This window comes from Lactuca virosa, chromosome 5, assembly GCF_052849685.1.
Source record: "Lactuca virosa cultivar CGN04683 chromosome 5, Lactuca_virosa_CGN04683_v6, whole genome shotgun sequence".
Classification (NCBI taxonomy): Eukaryota; Viridiplantae; Streptophyta; class Magnoliopsida; order Asterales; family Asteraceae; genus Lactuca; species Lactuca virosa.
Window position 1 is genome coordinate 330,960,816 of NC_136430.1, and position 10,184 is coordinate 330,970,999.

Genomic DNA, 10,184 nt, shown 5'->3' on the forward strand with positions numbered 1-10,184 from the left:
GTGGATTAATGGTTTTTGGTACTTTGACCTAGGTTCTTTGCAGTTGTTTGTAAGGTCAAAGTAAGTTGTTTATGTAGTTCAGTTCTTCCTGATATAAATATGAATTTTATGGAATTGCTTATGTTGTTTGTAAGGTTCTTTGTAGTTTTTTGTAAGGTGAAAGAAAGGTTAATGTGAATAATTGATTGTAATTACATAATACACAACAATAACCAAAAACCATAATAACCAAGGTTGCAATTACATAATAGACTACAAGCATATAGTGCAATTACATTATCCCAAAATATGCAACCATATATATGTTCTAATAGTATTGTGGTATCCCATCTATCATTGTCAATGACTTCTATGTCCTCATGTTCATCATTTTTCCCAACCCCGTTATGAAACCCATCCATTTGAACACAACCATCATCCTTATCAAGATTAAGGTTAAAGTCAGTCATATCCACCTCCACTTCTGATACATTGTTTTCATCATCAACAAGTTCATCATACTGTTCTTCTGATTGTTGCCCAAGATCATCACTGTCAGCAGACGTTTCATGTTCAGACTGATGGTCTTCAACATTCTCATCTTCTGGTGGTTGATAATGTTCTCCATCAAAAGGATCAAAGTGATCATGAGAAAAGTTCTCATAATGAAAGTCATCATAATCAAAGTTATCATGGTCACCACCTTGATCTTGTACCACATCATCCATGTTAGCATGCTCAGCATCTTGATCTTGTCCCACATCATCCATGTTAGCATGCTCACCAGCATGATCTTGTACCACATCATCTAATTTAGGATTCTCACCACCTTGATCTTGTACAACATCATCCAATTTAGCATGATCACCACCTTGATCTTCTACTACATCATCCAATTCAACTAAACGAAGCTTCTTGGCACAAGAACTTTGACCAACTATTGAGTTCACCCTTCCATTTTTTCTATACTCTGGTGAAACTTGTGTATGGACTCTGTCAAAGAGTATCAAGGACATATACCCTGCCAACTGTGTTTGATCATTAGCTTCATCTATTATTGGGGTTTTATCCTTTGCTGGTACTTGAGGTACATTTGCTTCTTTTGGAAGATCACCATCACAGAGCTCCTTAATAATAACCTTTTGCTTTCCTTTTGGAGACATAAAATAGGTCAGCAAATTAGTTTGTCCATGTTCTGTATACACTTCAATGACCTTGTTATCTCCAATATATTGAGCCAAATTCAAGACATCATTATCATTCCCTAAAGCTCTAAGACCAAAATCCAAGTCTTCATGAGGAATCCTAAAATGGTAATATATTACTGGGGGTACAGAGTAACCTAGCTCTAGCATCATTGCATCTAGTTCATGAACTGAGAACTCATCAATGTCTACTAAATCAATATATCGCACTTCACCTTTAACATATTTCGTGTTCGGAAGCTTGGTAAAATTTCCACCATGGTGTAGCTTTATGGTGAACATTGTGGGTACACGCTCTACAAGATACAAAAAACATTAAGTAAAAAATTATCAGATGTTTGTATTTTTGGCTCTGTTCTTCAGATCATCAAGAAACCCAACAAAATTTCGTAAACAGAGGAGAAGTGAAACTAACCATATTCATTTGTGATGTCATACGTCTCGCCTTTTGGCCTAATCGCCCACATTACGAACACCATTTACAGTTGAAAAGCAAAAACCATGGTTGCAGAAATCGGGATTAATCGGCGATTAATCGTGGATTAATCGTTTGACGTTCTCCAACCGTCGAGGATTAGGGCATTAATCGGAAATTTAGGATTAATCGGCTTTGGCGGGATTAATCGGCCTTGGCGGGATTAATCGGTCAACAAAAGTCAAAAAAAAGTCGAAAAAAGTAAAAAAAAAAAATCAAAAAAGGTCAAAAAATTTTAAAAAAATTCAAAAAACCAACTTTTTTTTTTACTCCAAAATTTTTAAATTTTCAAAATTTCAAATATTATACCAAAATGTTCATATTTTTGTATTTTCAAATTTCCAAATTACAAATTTTCTTATTTTTTAATTTTGAAGTACTTGTTTTTCTTAAGATATATTAATATTTAATTAATTTTAATATTTTATTAATAATCTATGGTCCCCGATTAATCCCCGCCAAGACCGATTAATCCCTTAACACCAATCGAACATCGAGCTACCGTCGAGTGATTTTTGCAACCTTGGCAAAAACAAGTAAACACCTTGGACCAAGTCTTGATTAGGGTTTTTGTGTTCAAAATGAATGACGAAGAAGATGGAAGTGTAAGAGATAACTAAATATTTTGTGTGTAATATGACGCTAATACGGTAACAAGTGGGTTTATTTCAGGAATTGTAAAAATGGTCCCTCAAGTAAAAAGACATTTATGCCCTCGTGTGCAATGCACGTGAGGGGTTTAACAGCCACAAACAAACGGAAGTTAACTTCAGGGACTTGTTCCACAAACAAACCTCTCAATAAGGACCAGAAATCCAATTTTTAAAAGGCTTGGACCATATCCACAAAAAATGACAAACCACAGGGACCATATTTGCATTTTTGTCATACAAATATTACCTCAATCTATCCCGTTTGTCACTGCCTACTTAAATCCGATAAAAAAAATCATGTTTTTAATAAAATAATGAAAAAAAAGAAAGTAAAGAATAGCAGTCGTGTATAAATAGCAGGCCAACAATACAATCACTACCCACTTCAAACAAAAAAGCCATTGCATTTTGGTGACTGTCATCAATGGCATGCTTAAACATGCAGCAGATAAACAACGAAAAACAAGGAGGCTATATGGGCCCAAGAATCTCCTTCTCAAACGATTTCGTTGAATCAAACCACCATGAAAACAGTTACACAGAAGCTCCAGTCTCTTCTGATTTCGAGTTTTCCGTTCCCTCTTTCTCTTCAAACTCTGCAGACGAGGTCTTCTTCAAAGGCAAGCTTCCACCATTGAAGGAGAAGCAGGTGCTAACACTCAGAGATGAGCTTCTTGCAGGTGATGATGATGATGATGATAATGGTGGTGGTGATGGCGTCTTCATCCACCATAAGAACTCAACAGGATGGTGGAGAGAGAAGTTTGGACTTCGAAAAACTCAAAATGGGAAAACTGATCATAAGAATCTTGGAGGGTTAGAGACCATTGATGAAGCAAAGATCAAGCCTACTTTTTACAGTCCAAAGTTCTCAGGTTCGCTTGCATGCTGCTTTTCAACTATCTTATTTGATTTATTTTTTGTAAAAACGATCGAGTTATACTGGAGTTTGTTTCCATGGCGGATTCAAACATTTCAAATAAAACAATTTAATTATTTTTTACATAAAAAAACTGTACAACCCCCTATTTGGATATGGGCGTGTATGTTAGGTAGACAATCTAGTTCCAAACCTAATTTCTTTTACATTTATGTTTCCATAATATTTCAAAATTTGCATTTTCTAGTAAACAATAGTGTTTTGATGCTTATTTATACAAAAAGTAATAATTAGTTTGTAACGAAATGAAGTAGGACGATTTAATATATATTTAGAAATTTAAGTAGTAATTAAGCATGCTAACATGTAGAATGCCCGCAACTTTTTTCTAAATCTTTTCAGAATAAAAATGATTTTAATCGTCAATAGCTTTAGAAAAGATTGGATTTCATAAAATATTAATTTTATGAAATGTCTCAGTCTTTTGAAGCCATTGTTATGTAGGGTCTATGACAACTCAACTCTATTATCTTGTATATATTTGTGACATTGTTATGTAGAAATACACGATAGGTTATGTACCTACTCAATAATTATAGCATTAAAGTGTACATCTTTTTTGCATACCGTTACATATTATGACCTTCATCAAGTACTAGAGACTTATTTGATCATGGACAAATTCATTGATATTCACTACTTTCGTTTTCAGGAAGCAATCGATACAAGTGAACTAACCAAGGGGAATTTAATTAAGGAATGAAGTAGGTATTACTGAGGGTGAAGTTTTTATTTTATTTCATTTTTAATTTGGTATTTTCCAAGCTAATTAATATTTGGAGAAGTATTAGGTTTAAGATATTGATGTGTGTAGAGAAGTCATTTAACTGTTTCTGTTTTCTGTACAAATATTTGCAGTTGAAGGAATTCTCATCCCTTTTGTATATCAGTCTTTAATATTACCGGCATTAACTTATTATATAAAAACTAATCAGTAGTCATTAAAGTCACAGTTCACGTACACTTTACGTACATATTGCACAAAATTTGCCGCTTTTATATTAGTTAGTTTAAATTATGGGCTTTATATATATTATATCCGCACTAAAACCTATAAATATATTTTTAATTCATTAAATAAAAACGACATATAATCTAGCCTCCCTAACAAGGTCATAGGCTTAGAAGTAAAAGTATTCTCATTCATTTTTTTAATAAGATGCGCGAGCTTCTTTTACACACCTACACACACAAAAACTCTTATAACAAATTCGCCCATAATAAATTTCAGTTTGCAAGAAGGTTTGTTTCCTAAGTTTTAGAAGGCTTAGAAGTCTTCCTGCTAAATATAAATTCACTTTCTTTTTCTTCTTTCACCTGACTAGAAACCCACTTAACAAATTTTTCTAGAGTTTATCTAACTATCTAACTTTAATGATTAAGTTATCATTAAAGTTATCATTCATTATAAGTCGTTTTGTGAATATAATATATCAAAACAAAGGTAACACGTAATATATATATATATATATATATATATATATATATATATATATATATATATATATATATATATATATATATATATATATATATATATATATATATATAGGTTCAGGTTCATTTGAGACCATGCTAATTTTATGAGACCGTGAGACCAAATCTAAAAATAATTTTAAAATGCAAAATAAAAGAAAAAATCCAAAAAAAAAATTTAATTATTATTTTCGAAACTTTAGTTACCTAAAAAAATAAAAAAATTACCGTTTTTTTTTAAAATACGTGAAATATTCTAATAGAATATTACACTGTAAATATTCTAATGTGATTTTTAAAATGTTAGAATATTGTACTAGATTTGTCAGATATGTAGAATATTCTAATATTCTACTAGAATATGTAAAAAAATGTATTTTTTTTTTTTTTGGAAAATATAAATTCCGAAAATAATATTTGAAAACTTTTTTTTTCTGAAATTTTCAATTATTTTGCATTTTAAAAATGTTTTTTTTATCTACTAAATGAGTAGTTAGGATTGCGTCTCACGGTCTCACAAAATTAGGCCGTCTCACATCAACCTAACCCTATATATATATATATATATATATATATATATATATATATATATATATATATATATATATATATATATATATATATATATATAGGTAAAGGTTCAAATAAGAACCAAAAAAGATTAAGAACCCGTAAGAACCACTTTTTTTTGACAAATTAAACTTAATACTCATTATTATGTATCATATGTCAAACACTTAAGTCCTCAAACTCTTTCAAACTCTCTCACCAAGCTTGAAGAACACACCAACCTTACCACCACCAACCACCACTGCACCACCGTTGTTGCCGCCTCCTACCACCGGCCAACCACTTCCATCAGATCGGTATGCTCCAAATGATTCCGGATCTACATTTTCAGTTTCAGATCCACGATTAACACCACTAGATCTATGATTTTCTGTTCCAGATCAACAAGTTCCAACAAGCAACGAAGATCCACCACTATCGTCAACGATCGTCACCACTGTAATCGTCATCCTCTGATCTTCAGTGAAACACCATCAGATGTGCCGCCTCCTTCTATTTCTCTCGCATCCTTCTCATCCTCTCTGATATTTGTTGAAAAACTACTAGATCTGATGCAGATCTGATGTGTTTCAGGTTACATCTCAAGTGAAACATTACCATCTACATCGCATAAGAGCTTACCCACACTAGATCTATCATCTTTGTTTCCTCAACTGCAAGATTAGAAGTTTTCTGGTCCAGATCTATGATTTTCGCCCCACAAATGTCTAGATCTGCGATTTTTGTCAACATCGATGTACAGGTCTACAAGCTCCGACGGGATTTGGTTTCATTTTCTTCAAGTCTCAGATTTGGTGAAACACCGCAAACTTGTCTCCATCTTTTTCTCTCTGATCCCAGGTGAAACACCACCAGATCTACATCAGGTATGTCAATTTTTGTGTTGATTATTTTTCCTTTTGTTAAACTGTGAATTTAATGTTGTAATCTATTTTTTATTGTTTGTTTTTCTTAATATTAGTTTTACCTACTATTAAGTTGTGAATCCAATGTTATTATTACGCGAATCCAAGTTTATGTTCTTATTTGTTATGATACTTGCATAGATTTTTGTTTCATAACTTAGGTTTTTTAGTTGTTATGTTGTGAATTGAATTTAAAATGTGTTATAATGTTAATGTTTTCTTAAATAATATGAATCTAGGTTTTTTAAGTTGTGAATTGATGTTTAGATGTTTTTATTAATTTTTTAGTCATGTTAATATTATTTTAAATGTTATGAATAAGAAAATGTTAGTTTTATGTTGTGAATACATGATTTGTTACAAGTTTAAGCTGAGAATATATGATTTTTTATAAGTTTTAAGCTATGAATGCATGTTTTATATTTATTTTTCTACTTACATCTATTATAGATCTCTACAGTGCATTTTTTTATCGTTTTTGTTCTTCTGTTAAGGTGTGAATTCAATGTTTTAATCTCTCATTTGTTGTTTTATTATCTTAGTGTTAACTTCTATTAAGATGTAAATTTTATGTTTAAATTGTAAATTGACTATATAGATGTGAAATTTGTGTATTAAATTGTTCGTTCATTGTATTAAGCTGTAAATTTTGTGTATTAAATTATGAATTAATTGTATTAAGAGTGTTAAGTTGATAATATGGTTGTGAATGCATACTTTTTGTATATTAAACTGAGATTTATTGTACTAAGCTATGAACTTTGTATATTAAGATGTGATTTTTGTGTTTTAAATTGTGAATTGACTGCATTAAGCTGTGATTTTTTTTGTTTAAACTGTGAATTGACTGTATTAAGCTATGAATCTTATGTATTAAACTGTGATTTTGTGTTTTAAACTATGCATTGAATGCATTAAGCTGTTAATTTTCTATATTAAACTATAAATTTTTTATATTAAACTGTGATTTTGTGTTTAAAAATGTGAATTGACTGCATTAAACTATGGATTTTCTGTTTAAATTGTGAATTGACTGCATTTTGCTGTGAATTTTTTATAATTTGTGTTAAAATAGGAATAATTTATGTATAAATTTTGGTGTTAATTTTCTTATGAATATATTTATTTTTTTGTTGTATAAATTTGTAAGAATCCACTAGTTTTTATAATTTTTTTGCATTAAATTCAAAACGAGTGAATTAATAGGCATTATTAGACTGTGAATGAAGTATTTAAGTTGTTAATGCATGACTTTATCTACAGATCGGATTTGGAAGAAATGACGGCTATTATGTTGATACAGGTGGTTGGTGGTGGCATGTGGTGGTAGAGTTTAAGTTTTTGACTTCTTTGAATTAGTGAATTATTGTAAAACAGTTTGTATTAAGTTGTGAATTTTTTGCGTTAAACTGTAAATGGATTGTGTAAATCTGTATTTAATATAAGTTTTGTATTAAAATATGAGAGCATATACGAATGAAAATATTAAACTGTAAAAATTATAAGTTTGTTTTTTTCATACCAAAAACACAAAAAAAAATTAGGATTTTAATATGTTTAATAAGAGTATCGTGTAAATATTTACTAATTAATTGGGGTTATTAGGGTTCTTAATCTTTTATTGTTTTCATTTGAACCACTCCTATATATATATATATATATATATATATATATATATATATATATATATATATATATATGGAAAACTGCAATAAAGTCCTTACATATTGGCTTCATAATCGATTTAGTCCATATATTTTTTTTATTCAATTAAGTTCCAAATACCGGTAATCGTATTCAATTTAACCCTTTGACCTTGTCAACAGGTCATCCAACTTTCAAAAATTACATTTTTGACCCAGATTTCAAAATTTATTATAAATTTGGTCCAAAATTTACACTTTTGGCCCAGATTTTAAATTTTGTTACAAATTTGGTCCAAACTTTACCCTTTTTGCCCAAATTTTAGAATTTTATTATGACTTCATCCTAACTTTAGTTTTTTTTACAACATTTTTTCTCCAAAAATTGTTTCTAATATGTTTTTTCTTTATAAAATCATATTTATACAAAAAAAACGTATTTTCACATAAAAATCTTATATTTTCTATATAAGAACTTTTTTAAAAAGTGTTTTGTATATGAAATATCTAGTTATAAAAATATGTATTTATTAACTATATATATATATATATATATATATATATATATATATATATATATATATATATATATATACAAATCCGTTTTTATAAAAAAAATGTATACAAACACTTATCACCTATATATATATATATATATATATATATATATATAGAGAGAGAGAGAGAGAGGTGTGTATCTATATTTTTTTTTATAAAATCGTGTTTGTTTATATTTTTATATAAAAACATGTTGAATAATTTTTTATATAATACGTGTTTGTATACATTCTATAAAATCTTGTTTGTATAATTTTTTTATATAATACGTGTTTGTATATATTTTATAAAATCGTGTTTGTATACATTTTATAAAATGTATACAAACACGTATTATATAAAAAAAATTATTCAAATACGTTTTTATAAAAAAAATGTAAACAAACACGATTTTATAAAAAAATATAGATAAAATAGGTGTTTGTATACATTTTTTTTGTAAAATACGTTTTTGTATATATTTTTTTATAAAAACGGATTTGTATATATTTATATACTTAATAAATACCTATTTTTATAACTAGATATTTCATATACAAAAAACTTGTTAAAAAAAGTTTTTATATAGAAAATATAAGATTTTTATGTGAAAATACGTTTTTTTTTGTATAAATATGATTTTATAAAGAAAAAACATATTAGAAACAAATCTTTGAAAAAAAAGTTATAAAAAAACTAATATTAGGTTGAATTCATAATAAAATTCTAAAATTTGGGCAAAACGGGTAAAGTTTGGACCAAATTTGTAACAAAATTTAAAATCTGGGCCAAAAGTGTAAATTTTGGACCAAATTTGTAATAAATTATGAAATCTGGGCCAAAAATGTAATTTTTGAAAGTTGGATGACCTGTTGACCGAGTCAAATGGTTAAATTGAATACGATTACCGGTATTTGGGACTTAATTGAATAAAAAAATATATAGGGACTAAATCGATTATGAGGCCAATATGTAGGGACTTTATTGTAGTTTTCCCTATATATATATATATATATATATATATATATATATATATATATATATATATATATATATATATATATCGGTGTTGTAAAAATCTCGATTAACTCTCGATTAATCTCCGATTAATCCTTAGATGCTACTCGACCAAGTAGAAGGCACCTAACGATTAATCCATGCATACACAATAAGTGAAGCAGTTGAAAACGATAGAATTTAAACACTTTGAAGAAGTTATATATCAATAGAAACTATTAGAAGTATGATTAATGTTGTATTAATCATATGAACATATTTTTTATGATATTAGTCATATTTTTTTTTTTGAAATTCAACAAATTAGCAGCTAATAGTCTCTGATTAATTCTCGTCTAGTCGATTAATCTCTTAATCTAATTCCACCGATTAGCTAACGTCAAACATTTTTTACAACCTTGATATATATATATATATATATATATATATATATATATATATATATATATATATATATATATATATATATATATATAGGTTTTATGGAAAACAAAAAACTCTAAAAATCATAAAAATGCATAAAAAATTACTTAGAGATGACAAAACTTTTTTTTGAATTTTTTTATGAAAAAATCGCTGCTTCTATACAAAATCGCTGAAATTTTTTTTGAAAAAAGCCTCTTTTTTCTTATAAAAAAAATTGATTTTTTATTTTTTTCCAGCGATTTTATTAAAAAAGTTGCGATTTTTTCATAAAAAAATTCAAAAAAAAAATTTGTGATCTCTAAGTATTTTTTTATGCATTTTTATGATTTTTAGGGTTTTTTTGTTTTATATATATATA

At 28.2% G+C, this 10,184-nt stretch overlaps 1 protein-coding gene and 1 long non-coding RNA gene across 3 annotated transcripts; both read left to right on the forward strand.

Moving 5' to 3' along the window:
* The first annotated feature begins 2,700 nt into the window (after positions 1 to 2,700).
* LOC145113386 (uncharacterized) lies at positions 2,701 to 4,136 on the forward strand. Its single transcript, XM_079049486.1, has 2 exons — positions 2,701 to 3,187; positions 3,905 to 4,136. The coding sequence occupies exons 1-2, from the start codon at positions 2,737 to 2,739 to the stop codon at positions 3,922 to 3,924; spliced, it is 471 nt and encodes a 156-aa protein (XP_078905612.1). The 5' UTR covers positions 2,701 to 2,736; the 3' UTR covers positions 3,925 to 4,136.
* A 1,251-nt stretch (positions 4,137 to 5,387) lies between these two features.
* On the forward strand, positions 5,388 to 7,642 carry LOC145117019 (uncharacterized). Of its 2 annotated transcripts, XR_013712429.1 has the most exons (4): positions 5,388 to 5,594; positions 5,678 to 5,777; positions 5,872 to 6,164; positions 7,467 to 7,641. It is a non-coding gene; the product is annotated as an uncharacterized LOC145117019 (long non-coding RNA). The 2 variants fall into 2 exon arrangements; XR_013712428.1 differs by having other exon boundaries at positions 5,678 to 6,164; positions 7,467 to 7,642.
* The last annotated feature ends 2,542 nt before the right edge of the window (positions 7,643 to 10,184 follow it).

What these genes read in the sequence shown, in the direction of transcription:
- LOC145113386 (XM_079049486.1), top strand. Translation starts at nt 2,737, where the DNA reads ATGGCATGCTTAAACATGCAGCAGATAAACAACGAAAAACAAGGAGGC. An exon ending in TTACAGTCCAAAGTTCTCAG is followed by an intron (nt 3,188 to 3,904) that starts GTTCGCTTGCAT and finishes TTTCGTTTTCAG; the next exon opens with GAAGCAATCGATACAAGTGA.